An 18,746-nucleotide genomic window follows, 5' to 3' on the forward strand; every position below is an offset into this window, starting at 1 on the left:
AGATACATTTCGAAGTATAGCAGGATCACTACCAATGACCTCATCAACCAGGGAATGAAAATGTTCAGCTTCCTCGGTTGAATCGTTAATGAACACATGTATATCAACACCATCACCAATAACCAAGGTCTTCCAGAATGGATGAATTTTCCTGATATACAAGCGAATCATGTATATGCAACTAGCAAATCATGTATCTGGCAAGCACATGGTAAACCATGGGTCACACGCATTGCACATCCACAACTCTCATACACTTGGTAACTCAACTCCCTCATCCTTCTTGTCTCATCATCGAGAATTTTCAAACAATATTGAGACACTTTGCCATTTATACGTGATAGTGGAAATTGTCTGTACTTCTCACCAATTTTCGATCTTGATGCCCCCAAACCATTACGAATTGCAATGATCTAATTACCAATATGGCAATGTACTCGGACCCATAAGGTATCCAAAGAACCTGCCGTTGATTCAGATTATAAAAAAAAACATTATGATTTTTAATTAAAATTACTAAAACGAAGTAAAGACAACAACTACAACATTATAACAACGAACCTGTCGATGATTCAAACCACGTCTTCACTGCCGAATGTTGGCTCTCAACACTACAACTACTCGTGTTACCAAAGTGAAGAACTTGGTTCGTCCAAAATGTCACAAATTTTGATTTTATGACAAAGTCATGTGTTTTCAACGTAAGTTATCACTGTCGGATAACTTGCCCACCTAGCTTTCATTGTATCTACAACAACATAATAATCCGCCTCGGTTGTAGCATCCATAATACGTTTCCATTTGCCATTTTTAAAACTCGCACCGATCTTCTTATTTTTGAACATATCAGTCACCCTAGCCTCCACATCTTTGTTAATGTGCCATCGACAAAGTAAATGCAACGTCCCTGGAAACACTTCTCTCAATGCCGCACAGAGGCCAAGTTCACGATCTGACAAAAATATCGATGGTTCTTTATCATACCCAATCAACTCCTTTAATCTTTGCAACACCCACCGATAGCTTGTCGTGCACTCGTTGCACATGAACACATAACCAACGAGGAAATTCTGATTTGTCGGTGTTACACCTACTATCTCAAAGAACGACATCCCGTATCGGTTGGTCTTGTATGTCGAATCCATACCGATTACATGTGGGTATGTGCGTAGTATGTTTACCGTGATTGGGTGCACCATAAATGCATGTCGTAGAACGCCGAGGTCATCGGCCATGACCCAGTAAATATACTGACTCTGTCTCGCCAAATGAAGAAATTGTTGAACAACTCCTCTGCCTTCAGACATCTCCGTTCTCAAGTCATTCCGATAATTGTAAATGTGTCTGATGTTTGGATGATCATCAGGTTATTGCTCTGAAATAGTTGCCATGATGTTACGCGGTGCAATCTTGGACTTTGTCAGGTCACGCACAACCTTTTTTGCATCCGGGCTCAAGCCAGTAATTTTACAATGACCCTCCTGATACACAATCATTGGATGACTATGGGTCCCAGTTTCATCATTTTTTGCACGAATCTTCCAACTGTTTGTGATGAATTCATAATATATCTTGATGTAGAAAGGACAAGCATTAGCTTTGGTTTTTGTGTCCTTTTGTATTGCGTTCTCAAAGTCTCTCGGCTTGCTCTTCCGTCCCCGATCACATTTCAAATATCGATACGGCCAACCATCTCTAGTTTTGTTGTAAGATGATTTAACCAAAATAAATCCCAGATATATGGAAACAGCATCCGCCCATTTAACTGCATCATCAAACGTTGGAAATAACGTGTCCGTGACAAAATTCACACCATCACCGCCATTTTCAGACTCCAAATCCTATAAAAATAAAAGAAAACACACAAAATTCTCCAATATTTTTTTATTATAATATTAATAACAATATTTATAAAACAATAATAATACTAAATATCACTAATCACAAGTTAAATAATAAGGTTGATCACAATAATATATTTAAAACCAACAATAAGCAAATATAAACAAACGAACATTAACTAATATTAACTAATAAATTATCACAAAAATAATAATAATCACAATAAAAATTATAATAATAATACAAAGATTACATTAATAAATTTGATTTATTGGTTTTAAAAAAAAAATTGATTAATTAATCAATACAATACTATTAATTAATCAATACAATACACAAAACAAAAAAAAAAAAAAAAAAAAAAAAAGACATCCGCCTTAAATTTTCGGATCTACCTTGGTGGATCCAGAAATTTTAAGCGGATCCACCAAGGTGGGTCCGGATATTTTAGGTGGATGTTTTCATTTATATATAAAAAAATACGAGGACTTACGGAATCCTCCGACGATGCCTCCGGTGTACGATCACTGTCATCGTCCATCGTACTAAACCCGTCGCTGAAGCTTAATAAACTTTTTTTAAAAAACAAAATTGGATTTTTGGTGGTGGATTGAATGTGGTGGGGTTGGATGTCGTGGGGTCGGATGTGGTGGGCTCGGGAATTTTTTTAACCACGTGGTACTAAGCGGAGGGGTCGGAATAATATTAAATTGCCCATATGTCTCATAATGGACCATTATATAGTCCAACTTACACAAAGAACAATATCGTCTTTCCATGTCAAAATGGGAGCGATGCCTTGTAAAATGGGAGCGTTGTTTAGCAGTTCACTATCAAATATGTGATCAAGGGGAGTTGACTGACTCTGATTTAGATAAGGATAAGCATCGATTGCCAATGTCCAAAAGTAGATACAGAGTTAATCTAGACTACATTGGTAAAAACGTGGATGTAGATATAATACAACTAAACTGTAATCGGACCGTAATCTTGCTAAATTTCACCAAGTTGGATAGCCTCGACTGTTATGTTTTGAATCATTAAATGGAAAAAACTGGAATAATTTTTTTTAAGCGTTAATAATAATCCTTACGTTCAAGTTTGGGTCAGAAGGTGCACAACAACACGCTTCCAGGGCTCCTCTTGCTACTCGTCCAGGTTTTGTAGTTGTGAAACTCTGATTAGTTTTTGAGTGAACCTTGCATTTTCTTTGCTTAGCTTATAACATGCAGTATTATTGGTTGTTAAATGACAAACTTTGATATATTATTGGAACAATATTGTTTTATTACTTCATTATTTGTTTGTGTCATTATTATTTGTTTATATCTATATAATATATTAATTAAGGGTTTTTGGTACAAAAATATTACGCTTTCATCCTAACCTAGTTTTTGAGCAATCAATTGTAGTGGTTGAAAGTTATTAGTCAAAAAGCACCACATTATGCATGATTGATTTAATATTTTAATTTCTGCAAAAACCCCAAGTAATTAAAATATGCTTGACACAATTAGATATGCTTGGCTCCCTAAATATAAGTTTTTTTAGTTTAAAAATATAAAATTTATACTTCCTCTGTCACTACAAGAAAACAGTTGGATTCCGACGGAAAAATTCCGTCGGAAACATAGGAAATTCCGTCGGAATCAGGCTTTCCGATGGAATTCCGTCGGAGTTAGTCTGTCGTAACAGCCTTTGTCGGAAATTCGACCTTTACCGGTGGAATTCCGTCGGAAGGCGTTCTTCCGACGGATTTTCTGACAGATCTAATTCTGTCGGCGCTGTTTTTGACTTTATTTGAAATTCCGTTGCAAATTTCCGTCGGAGGAGGGTAGGTTTCCGACGGAATTTTCCGTCGGAAAAGGTATATTCCGACGGAAAATTCCGTCGGAAAAGGTATATTCCGACGGAAAACTCCGTCGGAAAAGTCAATAAAAAAAAAGACCAGCTCCACCCCACCCACACCCAGCGCCACCAGCCTAAATCCCCACACACCACCAGCCCACCCCCTGCCCCTGACTACCCCACCCCCTGCCCCCTACCCCCCCACACCACCACCCGCCCACCCCCTGCCCCCTGCCCCTGCCCTTGCCCCCTACCAGCCCCCAACCACCCTCACGCACCACCCCTACCAGCCCCAACCACGCAACACCACTGAAACCACCCACACACCACCACCAACCCACACCCAAACCCACTAGCCCACCACCGTACACCACCACCTATCCCACCTTCACACACCACCACCAACACACACCCAAACCCACTACCGTACACAACCAAATCGCAACCAAAACACCACCAACACCCCACCCAAACAAAACCGAAACCACCCTAACACATACCCCACCCACACCAAACCCAAAACCCCGCCCACACCAAACCAAAACACCACAAATCAATTCCAAAAAAAATAACCGAAAATTATCATAAAAAATCAACAAAAATTACCCAAATCAATTCAAAGAAATATATAAATATACATAAATTTAACAAAAATTATACATTAACATTACAATGACATCAATAATTAACTAAAATCGGAATTTAAAATGAAAAAAAGGCTAGATCTACTTGGTGTTGGTGAACTTGGTGTTGACATCAATAAAAAAAAAGGCCGTTGTTGGTGAATTTAGTGTTGGCGGCGTCGTTGAAGGTGTTCGTACTTGGTGTTGCGTTGAGGGTGTTCGGCAGTGTTGGTGGCTATGAAAGTGAAAGGGGAGAAGAGAGGAAGAACCAAAGAGGAGAAGATGAGGGAGAAGGAGAACGTGAAAGGAGAAGAGGTGAGAGGAGAAGAGAAAGGAAAAGAGAAATGAGGAGAGAGAAAGAGAGGAGAGAGAGGAGAAGAGCTGGAGGCGGAGAGAAGAGGAGAGGAGAGAGAAAAGAGAAATAAAAGGGGGTGGGGAACCTTTTTTTAGGGTTAGTTTTTTTTTATTTAATTATTTTCCGACGGAATATTCTGTCGGAAATTTCCGACGGAATTTATTTCCGCCGAAAATTTAATGTTCGACGGAATAATCCGTAGGATATTTCCGACGGATTTTATTTCCGTCGAAACATTATATTTTCAACGGAATATTCCGTCGGAAAGCCCATAAATTCCGGCGGATTTTTATTCCGTAGGAAATCTGTCGTAAATGTCCGACAGAATAAAATTCCATCGGAATTTACTGGATTTCCGACGGAAAAACATATCCGTCGGAAATGGTCCGTCGGAATTTGGCCTATTTCTAGTAGTGTGTTTTTTTAGTTAAAACCGTTTGACTTTTACACTATTTACAAACGACACTTTGACTAGTTTTTGTGATTTATAACTACGATAAAATATAGTCAAGTGGAATCTTGGTCGAATCGTCTCCGTGTATGTTTTATTAATATCCACTTTTTATAATTTTACAATGTCAAGAGTTAGAGATATTAATCGTTAAAATAATGCGTTGGCAAGCGTAATAATAGAATAGTATCAACTAAATAAAAACGGAGGTAGTAATTATTTGGGTAATGCTATATATATGTAGGGCTACAAATAAGCATTAAATATCTTTCCTTATTTGATACAAGTATTAGTTTCGGAATGTATGACAAAATCACGCGCAAATCAGTGTAATTAATAATGAATATATCACACTAATACTCTCCTCTTTTAGCTTCTTATTCATAGCCCATGTATAGCATTTTCCTAATTATTTACCAATGTAAAATTAGAATAATAAAATTATAAGTTTTACATGATAAAGTGTTAATATATTATGAACGAAAATAGCGCTAAATTAACACGTCAATGTAATCTCCAAAAAGAACGTGATTTTTGTGAAGGCCTTCATAACGTTGATTTTTTTTTTTTTACAAAAACCACAACACTTTATTAACTTGAAACTGCAATACTCCCTCAATATATTAGAGTAACTTCAATGGTTATAAATAGGGATGTGCTAGTAATTTTAAATAATTTCTAGCTACTATCTAGCTTGACTATTGAAGCTAAAAAAATGCAATTAGCTTGGCAAAGCAATAATTTGCTTTTCTTTCCTTTCTTTTTATTTAGGGTTTCAAGTTTTTTGGCCGTTGAGGCAGGAAATAGTCTAATTTCTTCGAAAATTAAACTATTTCTGACCCTTTTTCTTAATTTAATTTAGGTAATTTGCTTTGTTATCTCCATTTGCTTGTGAGAGTTTATCCCAATTATATGGGTTTTTCCCAATTTTCTAGGATTTTGATTCTCATCTATGGATGAGAATTTTATTTTTAGAGTTTTAATAATTGGGAAGGTGATTTGGATTCATATGAATTTAGGGTTTGCCATCAACTTTACGATCAAAACATCAGTGCAGATTGCGACGGTCTACACTTGAGAATATGTGAATACATCGAAAATCAATTCTCGCGTCAAGTTTGAAGCGGTGGAATGTGAGCTATGTCAAATATGCAAAATAGTTATGTTTTTTATTGTAAAAGTTAAGTTATTTTCTCTAAATTTATGGTTTAATTTACATACCAATGCTATTATTGTAGATGTCGTATGACTACTCATTAATGATAATAATTTCTTCCCTTTAAAAAAAAGGCAACAATTTACTTGGAAATAAACTTGCCAAAAAAAAAATAGAATAAATAAAATTAAATATAAAAAAGTATTTAAGGAAGTGGAGTTCATTTGAATATTAGCTAATATCTTGTCATGGTGCTCAAAGCAGATAAAATGACAATTAGTTTAAAAGGTTATGTGGCATGACATACTAATTTGACCATTGAAGTTGCACTTACTTGCTCCACTTTTCTTTTACGGCCGTATTTTATTACTTGCTCTATTTCTTTTATGGAAAATCTTAACAATATTTTACTATTTTTTCTCCACTAGTGATCCCCTTCATATCATATTGTAATATTTTTCATATTCTCTTTCATTCCTACTTATACTCACTTTTGCTTTTTCAAATTTTTTTATTTTTCAATCAACCCTACTTCCATCATAAAATAATATTTCTTCTTAAAACTTTGTATCCGGAGAAATGAAACAAGTAATAAAATACAGAGGGAGTATTTGGCATTACAAAATTGAGCCACTTAGTCGGTGCTTCTTCTAGCCAAGCTCTCATTACATCAAATATTTGCTCAAATTTGCAAGTTTATGAGCAACAATATTACCACTCCTTTATTAATGAGAGAAAGAAACAGTGGAGCAAGATGAAGATATAGCTAAAATATCATTAACAATGAGACCAAAAACCGTCAATTCACAAAGGCTTTCATAATATCGATTGTTTTATACTCCATCTGTTTCATGATAATCGGAAAGTTTAAATTTTGTACTATTTATATATTTACTTTAACTACAATTTTTACCAACATATAAAAAGCATATGTTGATATATAATACGGAGTATATTACTCCCTTTTCTTTTTCTTTTTCTTTTTTTCTTTTCCTCAAAAAATAACAATTCCCTTAAAAAAAAAAAAAAAAAAAAAAAAAAAAAAAAAAAAAAAAAAAAACTTTTTCTTATGTAACTCTTAACTTTTTCACTACTTCTTGAAGTAACCTTAAACTTGCAAAACACCATTAAATTGGATGGAAAAGCTAACACTTAATTGTTTAACTTTTTATCCTCTTCAATTCAATCTCATTAGTTGAATTCACTCTCTTTTTCGTAATAATGGGGGATCTAAGCAATGTACTTCTCCTCCCCCATCTTCTTCTTTCTTCTTCTTCTACTCTATATCCTCAATTTCAAGACCGGATATAAAGAAGAAAGACAACATCAACCAAATTCTATTTCAACTCACACAGCTTCGAAAATTAAACCCAACCTAAAATTTAATTACCTTTACAATTTGAAAACCCAACTTGAAACATAACATTTACCATCCCATATCATCCACTCAAATTAAACATCAAATCAATAAACATATATGTAATATAATAAAAAAAAAAAAATTTAAAAAAGAAACCAATTTGTATTGAGAAAAGGAATGAAGAGTTAGCTAGGAAGATTAAAAGGAGTTACTTACTGTCTTTCTTTTCATTTTTACCATTTTAGTCTGACTTACTAATTCACAATGTTCAAACACGCTGTTTTCACATCTGTCACAGCTGATCATATATGCATTAGTTATTGCTCCTTCCACCTTCGCTCCTAACTTTCGCTCACTCAATTCTCAAAAAACTTTTTCAACAAATCCTTCTCTGCATCACCAATATTTGGATCAGTGAGTGAACTCACCAATGATGATATAGTGAGCTCACCAATTCATCGGCTTTCGCTAGTACATGTGGATATGACACTCCTTACCTTGGAGTTTTATTAATAATATAGATTATTTACAAACCCGCCGGCTCAGATACTAAACACGATATATAATTTTTTGATAACAAAGGAAGTGGAATTAAATAGAAATAATTAGTAAGATTAAGTTTTTAGTTAATAAAAAAATTTGTATGTAGTAGAAATGTTAATTAAGATAGAGTTTAAGAAATATTTAGTATATTGTAATTACGTTGATAAGAAGTTTTGAGGCATTGAGATTACTTTGACAAAAAAATAATTTTTAATCAATAACGAGTAATAATACAAATAACAATTATTAATGCTTTTATGTGATAGATATTATAGTTATGATAATATTTGTCGCAGATAAAGATAATAATTGTATATATTTTGTATCCTTATCGTACTAGGTTTACGATATTTGTACAACTCTATATATATTGATCAATGGTACACACTTCAAATTGAGAAGTTTTTCCGAAATCTAACATGGTATCACAGCTACAGGTTTCGATACTAGGATTATTCAATTAATTCTTTTCATTTTTTTCTCTGCTTCCGCTTTCCTTTTTGTTCATGCAATTTAGCTTCCATGGCCAAAGAAGATGATAGATGCTACCCTTCACCGCCCACTCCTCTACCGTCCAATGAGTTCCATCCGGCCCTCACGGTTACAAATATCAAAAACGTAATTCCCTTGACTTTAGATTATGAGAATATGCAATACTCAAATTGGGTCGAATTATTCGAGAATCATGTTTGTGCGTATAATGTTCTTGATCACATCGACCCGGATACCCCTCGTCCAACTGACGTTTTCGATGCTTTATGGAAGAGACTAGATGCAATTGTGAAACAATGGATCTATGGTACAATCTCGGTTGATCTTCTTCAAACCATCCTTTTACGGAAATCTACTACTCAAGAGACTTGGAATCGTCTCAAAGATATCTTTCAAGATAACAAGAATACAAGGGCAGTGTATCTCGAGAATCAATTTAATTTCTTCATCTTGATAATTTCCCAAACGTCACAGCTTATTGCCAGCGCCTAAAAAGCATCTCTGATCAACTCGCCAATGTTGATCAGCCAGTTTCAGATCAAAAATTGGTACTCCGTCTTGTTGCAGGCCTCACTAAGATCGATTTTGACACGGTCGCAACTATGATTGCTCAATCGGACCCCCTTCCGTCTTTTAACAATGCTCGATCTCGGTTCCTACTTGAAGATACTCGCCGGAATACGGACTCTGTTCCATCTCCGGCTTCGTTTGTATCACAACAACAATCATCGCTCAACTCCGACTCCACGCAACAGCAGCAACCTGCCGCAGGTGCCGGCAGAGGCGTTGGTGGCGGCGGACAAGGCCGCGGTGGCGGAAAGGGGCGAGGCAAGGGTCGCGGACGTGGTACTCCTGCCCGTGGCAGCCCTCAAGGCCAGCAACAAAATACGCAACAACAATAATGGCAACAGCAGCAGGTGACTCCTAACGGCCAAAATTGGGCCCAGCAGCAACCTTGGCCCAGTTCGCAGCAGTACTATTGGCCTCAACAAGGCTGGGCCGTACCTCCTGCCCCCTTTCCAACAAACGGGCCTTATCACAACCGGCCCCCTGCAGGCCCAGGTGGTGGCTCATATCCTCAACAGGCTTATACCATCGGCTAACCTCAATACGGTACACCTATGACTCCTACGGAGCCCGGGAGTGCCTACTCATCATTGTCCCTTTCAAATCCGGAAAACGGGTGGTACATGGACTCTAGAGCTACATCTCATATGACTCATAATTCTGGTAATCTCTTGCCCCTTTTAAATTTAAGCACGAATAATCATATTTTAGTCAAAAATGATCATCGTATTCCAATTACCAGTTATGGTCACACCACCCTCCCTCATAAATCCCTAGTTTTAAAAGATGTCCTCCTTGCCCCACAAACCATTAAAAATCTCATATCAGTTCGTAATTTTACCTCTGATAATTCGGTTTCTATTGAATTTGACCCTAATGGTTTTTCTGTGAAGGATCTTCGCATGGGGAGGGTAATAACAAGATGTAATAGTTCCGGAGACCTTTATCCAGTCATCGAAAACTCACCAAGCACTTGTCTGGACACATCTCTCACCACAGTCGCTTCTTCTACTTGGCATGACCGCTTAGGACACCTTGGGGCTTCCTCTTTACAGTTTCTTAGGAGCAATAGTTTAATTGATTTTAATAAGGAGCATGACTCCAATTTTTGCAATTCTTGTCAAATAGGGAAACATGTTAGACTTCCTTTTTATGATTCTAATAATAACTCTTATTGTGCTTTTGATATAATTCATGCTGATTTGTGGACCTCTCCTATTCGTAGTATTAATGGGCACAAATATTATTTGGTTTTACTTGATGATTTTACCCATTATGTGTGGACTATTCCTTTAGCCTCAAAATCCCAAGCCTTCTAAAGCTTTCTTATTTTTAAGCAATATGTCCAAACTCAATTTGAACCGCCTATTAAATCCTTCCAAAGTGATCATGGTCGTGAGTTTGACAATGATTAGTTTAAAAAAAATTTTAATGCTAATGGCTTGGTGTTTAGATTCTCATGTCCTCACACCTTTTCCCAGAACGGGAAATCCAAGCGCATGATCCGCACTATCAACAATGTCTAACGCACTCTTCTCTTCCACGCCTCTTTGCCTCCGTCCTTTTGGTCGCATGCTCTTGAGACCGCCACATATCTTATTAACATCTTACCCACTAAGACTCTTAAGAACTCAACCCCTACTCAAGCTCTTTTTCGTAAAAACCCATCCTTTGATCACCTTCGGGTTTTTGGTTGTCTATGTTTCCCAAATTTGTCGGCTACTGTGCCTCACAAACTTGCTCCATGCTTTACACCTTGTATTGGGTTACCCTTCCAATCATCGTGGGTATAAGTGTTTAGATCTCACTACTAAAAAGGTCATTATTTCCCTTCATGTAACCTTTGATGAACTCACTTTTCCATATCGGAACATTGAAAAACATCCTCTAAAGGACTACAATTTTTTGGGCATTGATGACCAATCCCCCATCCTTACACACTTATTTTTGCGCCAAGGAGCCCCAACCCAGTCCGTACCGCAAGCAGGCCGCGACCCAGGGCTCTCTCCCAGAGACCACCCGCAAAGCCCACTGCCTACCACCAACATCTCTCCTTCTAGCAGCCCACACACCTCACACATCTCCCCTGCGAGCCCAACAACCCTGCCATCTTCACATGGCAGCCCACCTGTCACGCCTCAAACCAGCCCAACTCACCCAACAGGCCTGCCACACCTTAATCCCACATATAATCCACCTCCTTTAAGGGGCATACCACCTTTGCAGCCTACTCGGCCTCCCCCTCCGTCCCCTCCCATCACCCGTAGTCAACGGGGTATAGTTAAGCCTAACCCAAAATATTTCAACCTCACTGTTCAACCTTCGGGTCCACCTCCTCACAAATCACCTCTTCCAAAGTCTTATAAACAAGCTTTAACTGACCTTAATTGGAATGCGGCAATGCTTGATGAGTATAGTGCTTTAATTAAAACAGGGACTTGGGAATTGGTGCCTAGGCCTACGGGGGTGAATATTGTTAATTGTATGTGGCTTTTCAAACATAAATTCAAATCTAATGGTGACCTTGAAAGGCACAAAGCTCGTCTTGTTTGTGATGGCAGATCGCAAGAAGTTAGTGTGGATTGTGATGAGACCTTCAGTCCGGTAGTTAAACCGGCCACTATCCGTACAGTTCTCAGCTTAGTTATGGCTAAAAAGTGGTCAATTCATCAATTAGATGTCAAAAATGTCTTTTTACATGGTGATTTACAGGAAACCTTGTATATGCATCAACCCCCAAGGTTTGTTGATCAGCGTGCACCCTCTTATGTTTGCCGGCTCTGAAAGACTTTCTATGGCTTGAAACAAGCTCCTAGAGCTTGGTACCATCGGTTTGCGAACTTTCTGATTAAATTGGGTTATGTCATTACCAAGAGTGACAATTCTCTTTTTTACTTTCCGGCAGGGTCATGATATGGCATATTTGCTTCTCTATGTTGATGATATTATATTAGCTACCTCATCTGACAGGTTGCGTGCAGGGATCATATCTCGGTTGAAAACCGAATTCCCTATGACTAATTTGGGGCCTCTGAGTTTCTTTTTAGGGATTGCGGTGACCCGTACACCCTCTTATTTGCTACTTTCGCAGGAAAAGTATGCACAAGAGATTATAGAGCGCATGCAGGTATGGACTCTTGTAAGCCTGCAGCTACTCCAGTTGACACTAAGTCCAAACTTAGTGCAGATGCAGGACCACCATTCCGAGATCTTACTTTGTATCGCAGTTTAGCAGGTACTCTTCAGTATCTCACCTTCACTAGGCCAGATATTGCCTATGCGGTACAACAGGTGTGTCTTTTTATGCATGATCCCCGGGAATCTCATTATGATGCATTGAAACGCATTATGCGTTATGTTCAAGGTACCATTGATCATGGCTTACATTTATATCCATCTGCTTCTCATCGTTTGATTACTTACACTGACGCTGACCGGGGAGGTTGTCCCGATACCCGTCGTTCCACATCGGGTTATTGCTGCTTTCTTGGGGACAACCTCGTTTCTTGGTCATCTAAGCGTCAGCATACATTATCTAAGTAGAGTCAGAAGCAGAATATCGAGGCGTCGCTAATGTTGTCTCTGAGGCATGTTGGCTCCGTAATCTTTTACTTGAGTTACATTCCCCCCTGCGACAGGCTACTAATGTTTATTGTGATATTGTCAGTGCTATCCATCTTTCTGGCAACCCGGTACAACACCAACGCACCAAACATGTGGAGATGGATATTCATTTTGTTCGAGAAAAGGTTGCTTTGGGAGAAGTTCGGGTTCTACATGTTCCTTCCAGATATCAATTTGCGGACATTTTCACGAAAGGCTTACCACGGGACTTATTTTTGGATTTTAGATCCAGTCTTAGCGTACGACCTCCTCCCGCTATGACTGCGAGGGTGTGATAGATATTATAGTTATGATAATATTTGTCACAGATTAGGATAATAATTGTATATATTTTGTATCCTTATTGTACTAGATTTACGATATTTGTAAAACTCTATATATATTGATCAATGGTACACACTCCAGATTGAGGAGTTTTCCCAAAATCTAACAATATGCAATATTTAGGGGGTGTTTGGTTCATCAAATTGGAATGAATTGGTATGAAATCTCATACTAAAGAGGAGTAGAGGAGAGAGAATCGGAGAAGAAGAAGAAGAAAGAGGCGGAAGAGAGAAGGAGAAGAGGATGAGAGAACAGAGGAAGGAGAAGAGGTAAGAGAACAGGAGAGAGAAGAGAGTATCAGAGAAGAGGAGTAGAGGAGAGAGAATCAGAGAAGAAGAAGAAAGAGGTGGAAGAGAGAGGAGAAGAGGAGAGAGAAAGAGAAGAGATGGGGTACCGGTTTAGGGTTTGTTTAAACGGGGTATAATTTTTTTAAAAAAAATATTTTCCGACGGAATATAGTAATTTACAACGGAAAAATCTGTCGGAAAATACATATATTCCGACGGATTTATATTCCGTCGGAAATTTCCTACGGAATTATTGAATTCGTCGGAAATTTCCGACAGAGTATAAAAACGTCGGAAAGTTTGAATTTTCCGACGGAAAAACATGTCCGTCGGAATTCGGCCTATTTCTAGTAGTGACAAACCCTTAGAGTTTTGCATAACAGTACATATACATACATATTTGTTCATCACATCATCCGATTTCACAAGATTATAATCTCACACGGAACAACATATACATACACATATTTGTTCATCACATATACATACACATATTTGTTCATCACATATACGTACACATAAGAGTACTCATACATGCATTAAATTAAACAAACTAAAAATTTAAATTTCCTCCTAACATACAATGTTAGATAAATCTCACACATAACAAATTAAAATATTTTTGAGTGGGGGGGTTGTCCTTGAATATAAATTCTGCATATAAATATATCATCACCTTTTACACAATTCACAAGCCACTATTCACACGCACAACTGAAATAAAAATACGATGAGCTGCATCATTTTGTCTTTATTAATAACTGATGAGGGCCTGAAGCCAAGTTATTACGAGATTAGGGTATTTTTTGTTCACCTTGAACGTTACACGCCTACAAGAGAGGTTAGGGGACTGTTCTCCCAAGAGTGTCGCTAGATTATTGAGTTGGGAAAGACACACATATGAAGTTTGTGGCACGAAGTAAAACTTGTACGTACTCGTACTCGTACTCGTAGTTAGGGGTGTACACCGGTCCAAAACCGGACCGGACCTGGACCGGACCTGTTTGGACCGGGGACCTGAATTAGGTAATTTTAAGGACCGGGGACCGGACCTGATTTAACAGGTCCGGTTTCGGGCCAGACCTGAAAAATCAGGTCCGGTCCGGGTTTAGACCTGAATGGACCTGTTTTGTATATATATATTGATTATCGAGAGTAACTCAAAACTAAAAAATATAATCTGTACACAGAACTTACATTTCAATTATGTACAAATGAAGACTAGTGCCTTTAGTGGTATACTGATATTCAACCACAAAAGCCCACTAATATTTCACTTATGCACTCTTAATTTCATCATATTCCGAGAACTAAGAATACAAAAGGCAAAACACGATCCACAGGCAAAACACGATCCACACAAGTGGTCTGAATTTGCAGACAAGTCGAGAATTCACGACTTTAAAAAGAAGATCAGAATATTGAATACACAAATTAACAAAAAAAAAATAGATCTAATATACAAATTGAACAAAAACATATCTATAATAAAAATTGAATAATACAAATTCAAAAATAGAAAAATTAAAATCCGAAAAAAAAAAATTCTGGAAATTGACGAATGAATGAATAAGAAATCAAAATCTGGAAATTGACGAACGAATGAACAAAAAATAAAAATCTAAAATTAAAAAATAAAAACCACCCATCACAGTGGTTTTCTTGGGTCCGAGATGAAGGAGAAGGAGAGGTTGTTGCGGTGGTTTTCTTGCGACGCTAAATGGTGGTAACGGGCTAACGGCTGCTGTGGTTGACGCCAAATTGCCGGAAGTTGCAATAATGGTTGTTGGTCTACTCCGGTGGTTTTCTTGTGGTGGTTGTCGGTGTTGGGCAAGGAGAGGAGATTAGATCTAGGGTTTGAGAAGTGAGAGGAGAGGAGAGAATTTGAGATGCAACCATCAGAAACTCTGATATAGGATATTAATTATAGGGTTTTGCTGAGTTGCTATTTTATATATATATATAAAAATTATTAATTCAGGGTTTCAGGTCCAGACCGGGGTTTTCCGGGTTTTACCCGAACCGGACCGGAAAACCGGAATCGCTTATTTTCAAGGACCGGGACCGGACCTGAATCAGCAGGTCCGGTCCAGGTCCGGTCCGATTCAGGTCGGGTTTCAGGTCCGGTCTATTTTTTGTACACCCCTACTCGTAGTAGTTACTTTAGTGAGTTTGACCTCCCTTTCCAGTACTAACTCCAGGCCGTGGTGGAACCCTGATTCTACTTTGCTTTGGTTGCGGCAGTAAGCCTCCCTCCTTCACATTTTGTTCAGACAAGATGTTACTTATAATACAGAGTATAATTCGGATATTGTACATTTGTACTATGTATACTAACTCGTATAATATAATGCCAAGTATAAATCTAATCTCCAATTGTAAGACTCAACTTTGAGTATTAATATACAAAATGAGTTGTTTTTCATACCCAATGGTAATACCTAACCTATTTCTCAATTAAACAACTCATGTAATACGAAGTATATAATTTCCCAATGATGAGACTCTCAATCTCAACTTTCTTTTGGAGTATCTAAGTTTAGATACCAACTTATTGATATCCTTGACAAAAAATACTCTCTCTCTCCTAAAAAAACTCTAATGAGTTTCACCATTGGAGATGGTTTAAAGAGTCAATACAAAATTAAGGCATTCAAGCAAGCAAGCAATGCAAAATTAAAGTGATACTACTGGTGTAAAAGCTTGTTTTGTAATAATAATAATAGGAAAATGCTATACATAGCTCTCGACCTACATATAAGAAGCTAAAAATGGAAAAAAAAAACAAATAAAAAAATAACATTAATAACACTAATTTGCACGTGATTTTGTCATGCATTTCCTAAATTAATACCAAATAAGAAAAGCTATTTATTGTTTATCCATAGCAATAAGAGCTACATATAGCATTACCCAAATAATAATCTACATATTAATTTTAGAGTCATTTTTTTTATTGTCAACAACAAATTTACTAAACCACCAATGCTCAAAATCTATGCACTTTCTTGGCCAATTACTTCTACCCTACGTACTTTGTATTTTGTATGGTGCATAATAACCACGAGTATAATCTGGTAATGATGATAATAGTAAATTAATAATCTATAATAAACCTCTTGACCTTAGTTGTACATAGCATATGTACCTAAACGTTCATATATGATAATAATATGAGTAATAATAGCAGGGGTACCTAATGCATTTTTTCAACTTTTTTCTTACCTCTTCAAAAAAAAATTACTGTACTTGTATTAAGGAGTAATAATAAATAAATATACTTTTAATACTTTTTTTTTTTTTTTTTGAGGAAATACACTTTTAATACTTTACAATTGATCATTCAGTCATTTGGGAAAAAAAATATGTTCAACTTCCATTTAAGAAATACACGTATAATAATAATAATAATAATAAAAAATATAATTAAGGACATTAAAACTTTTTTCAGTCTTCTCTCTTAAATTTAAAAAAAAAAAAAAAAAAAAAAAATATTCAAAAAGATTCGAAAAATATTATGAAGTTAAAATTTTACTTGCAACCATTTGAACTTTAGTTTTATTCTTTTATTTGTGGCGTATACGTAGCTAATACATACAAGTATAATTTCTTGTAAAAAAAATAAAAAAAAATACATACAAGTATATTTCAATTCACTTGTGGTTTCAACAACAACAACCCCCAAAATATATAAAAAAAATAATAAACATATACGAAGTACTTTATATTTATATTTTTGGGGCTAGGGAGCTAGGTATAATTTTATTAGGATACAAATCTTTAATAAGTACTCGTATTAAAATTCATTGTTACCCAAAGATGTACATACAGTACAATTATTTTCTCAATAATAATTAATGATGGTACTTGGTCGGTTAATTATAAAACAATAATAATGGGAGAAATAAATTGAAGAATCATATGTATAATGTAAAATAGTAAACCATCAATACCTCCAGTATAGTAGCCTAATATAATAGGGTTACGTTGCATATAGTATAATCATTTAATTACCAAGAAATAAATCATAGAAAGAAAATAAATCATGATTAGCTGGACTTACCGTATCTATAGGTGGAAAATAATCACCCTCTCCTGGCTGACTTGCACTTCCACCACCAACATCGCCATCACCACCACCTACATCTGGTGTTTCCGTGGTCGGACAAGTCGTCTCAGCTTCTCCGTTTTCACCGTTGTCTATTACAGTCGTTGAACTCGGAACAATCACAACAACTCCACTAGAAGCAACACTAGTAGTTATTGTTGTCTCTTCACTACCTCCTTCTTCTTCACCACCGTTGTCGGTTACAGTTGTTGTTGAACAACTCGGAATAGTCGTAGTAACATTAGTATAGGCAACAACAACATCATCAGTTGTAGTCGTAGTTGTAGGAGGAGGAGGAGAGTCTTGTTGAAGGCCTAAACATCTAAGAATTGTTGATATTAATTCATCAAGAAATTCACAAGGACCTTGTAACAAAATGTTACTATGATAATAGTTACCAAAGAAATTCATCAAGACAGTGTTATTTAATGTTTATGGTAAAATCATTTTTATATGTTACACCACCTCACTTCTGTGGTTATTGCCTTCTACTTTTATTTTTTAAATAATAAAATAGATTCAATGAAAGGCTTTTTTTTTTTTTTTAATATTTTGATAAACTAAATAGAACAGCTGTTGATATGAATTTGTTGGCAGTCAACTAAGACTCTTTCTCATCAATTTTATTTTAAGGGATTTCACATTTACTACTACCTCATTTTCTACATTTTTTTTAAAAAGATAGGATATTTCATTATCTACATTAAGTCTTCAAACAAAAATATATGGAAGCACTTATTTTATTTTTGGACAGAGAGAGTATAATAATTGTAAACGGTAAAACCAATAGCTATATATATACCACATACTCTTAAGTTCATTCCAAGTAATAAAATAATTACTTGTATAACAAATTGATGTACCAAATCTCAATGAACTTTGCGTATATTATTTAACATTTTAATTTTCTTTTTCCTAGATCAGGTTGACTCTTTGACTCAAACCTCCTTTTACCTAAACTCATAAACAATTTACTGGTTTAGAAATGTCAAAAATAACTTTTCAAGAAACAAAAGTTAAAACACTACAATACTATCTACTATGTATTTATTTTTTTAAAAATATGAACTATGCACAATTTTATATAAGTTTAAAGTAATTACTTCCCAGAATTAAATTTTTATTTGCATAAATTTTTATGAATTGAAGGTTGATAAAAATAAGAT

The 18,746-nt window shown here is 36.2% G+C and overlaps 4 protein-coding genes across 4 annotated transcripts; 2 read left to right on the forward strand and 2 right to left on the reverse strand.

Moving 5' to 3' along the window:
• Positions 1-1,367: 1,367 nt before the first annotated feature.
• On the reverse strand, positions 1,368-2,383 carry LOC110696418. Its single transcript, XM_021873704.1, has 2 exons — positions 2,336-2,383; positions 1,368-1,841 (listed from the first exon to the last, which is right to left on the reverse strand). Exons 1-2 carry the CDS (start codon positions 2,381-2,383, stop codon positions 1,368-1,370), a joined length of 522 nt encoding a protein of 173 aa, XP_021729396.1.
• Positions 2,384-8,826: 6,443 nt separating this feature from the next.
• On the forward strand, positions 8,827-9,572 carry LOC110696419. Its single transcript, XM_021873705.1, has 2 exons — positions 8,827-9,046; positions 9,145-9,572. The coding sequence occupies exons 1-2, from the start codon at positions 8,827-8,829 to the stop codon at positions 9,570-9,572; spliced, it is 648 nt and encodes a 215-aa protein (XP_021729397.1).
• A 2,065-nt stretch (positions 9,573-11,637) lies between these two features.
• Positions 11,638-12,780, forward strand: LOC110696420 (uncharacterized mitochondrial protein AtMg00810-like). Its single transcript, XM_021873706.1, has 2 exons — positions 11,638-11,978; positions 12,285-12,780. Exons 1-2 carry the CDS (start codon positions 11,638-11,640, stop codon positions 12,778-12,780), a joined length of 837 nt encoding a protein of 278 aa, XP_021729398.1.
• A 4,588-nt stretch (positions 12,781-17,368) lies between these two features.
• Positions 17,369-18,222, reverse strand: LOC110696758. Its single transcript, XM_021874108.1, has one exon. The coding sequence runs from the start codon at positions 17,989-17,991 to the stop codon at positions 17,479-17,481; it is 513 nt and encodes a 170-aa protein (XP_021729800.1). The 5' UTR covers positions 17,992-18,222; the 3' UTR covers positions 17,369-17,478.
• Positions 18,223-18,746: the final 524 nt, after the last annotated feature.

The sequence above is a fragment of the Chenopodium quinoa genome, unplaced genomic scaffold (assembly GCF_001683475.1).
Source record: "Chenopodium quinoa cultivar QQ74 unplaced genomic scaffold, ASM168347v1, whole genome shotgun sequence".
NCBI lineage: Eukaryota > Viridiplantae > Streptophyta > Magnoliopsida > Caryophyllales > Amaranthaceae > Chenopodium > Chenopodium quinoa.

Excerpts from the sequence above, each read along its gene's own strand:
- LOC110696418 (XM_021873704.1), bottom strand. The coding sequence starts at position 2,383 with ATGGACGATGACAGTGATCGTACACCGGAGGCATCGTCGGAGGATTCC. Across the intron at positions 1,842-2,335 it reads AGGCATCGTCGGAGGATTCC|GATTTGGAGTCTGAAAATGG; the intron begins GTAAGTCCTCGT and ends TTATTTTTATAG.
- LOC110696419 (XM_021873705.1), top strand. The coding sequence starts at position 8,827 with ATGCAATACTCAAATTGGGTCGAATTATTCGAGAATCATGTTTGTGCG. Across the intron at positions 9,047-9,144 it reads TACTCAAGAGACTTGGAATC|CTTATTGCCAGCGCCTAAAA; the intron begins GTCTCAAAGATA and ends CAAACGTCACAG.
- LOC110696420 (XM_021873706.1), top strand. The coding sequence starts at position 11,638 with ATGCTTGATGAGTATAGTGCTTTAATTAAAACAGGGACTTGGGAATTG. Across the intron at positions 11,979-12,284 it reads TATATGCATCAACCCCCAAG|GGATTGCGGTGACCCGTACA; the intron begins GTTTGTTGATCA and ends GTTTCTTTTTAG.
- LOC110696758 (XM_021874108.1), bottom strand. The coding sequence starts at position 17,991 with ATGAATTTCTTTGGTAACTATTATCATAGTAACATTTTGTTACAAGGT.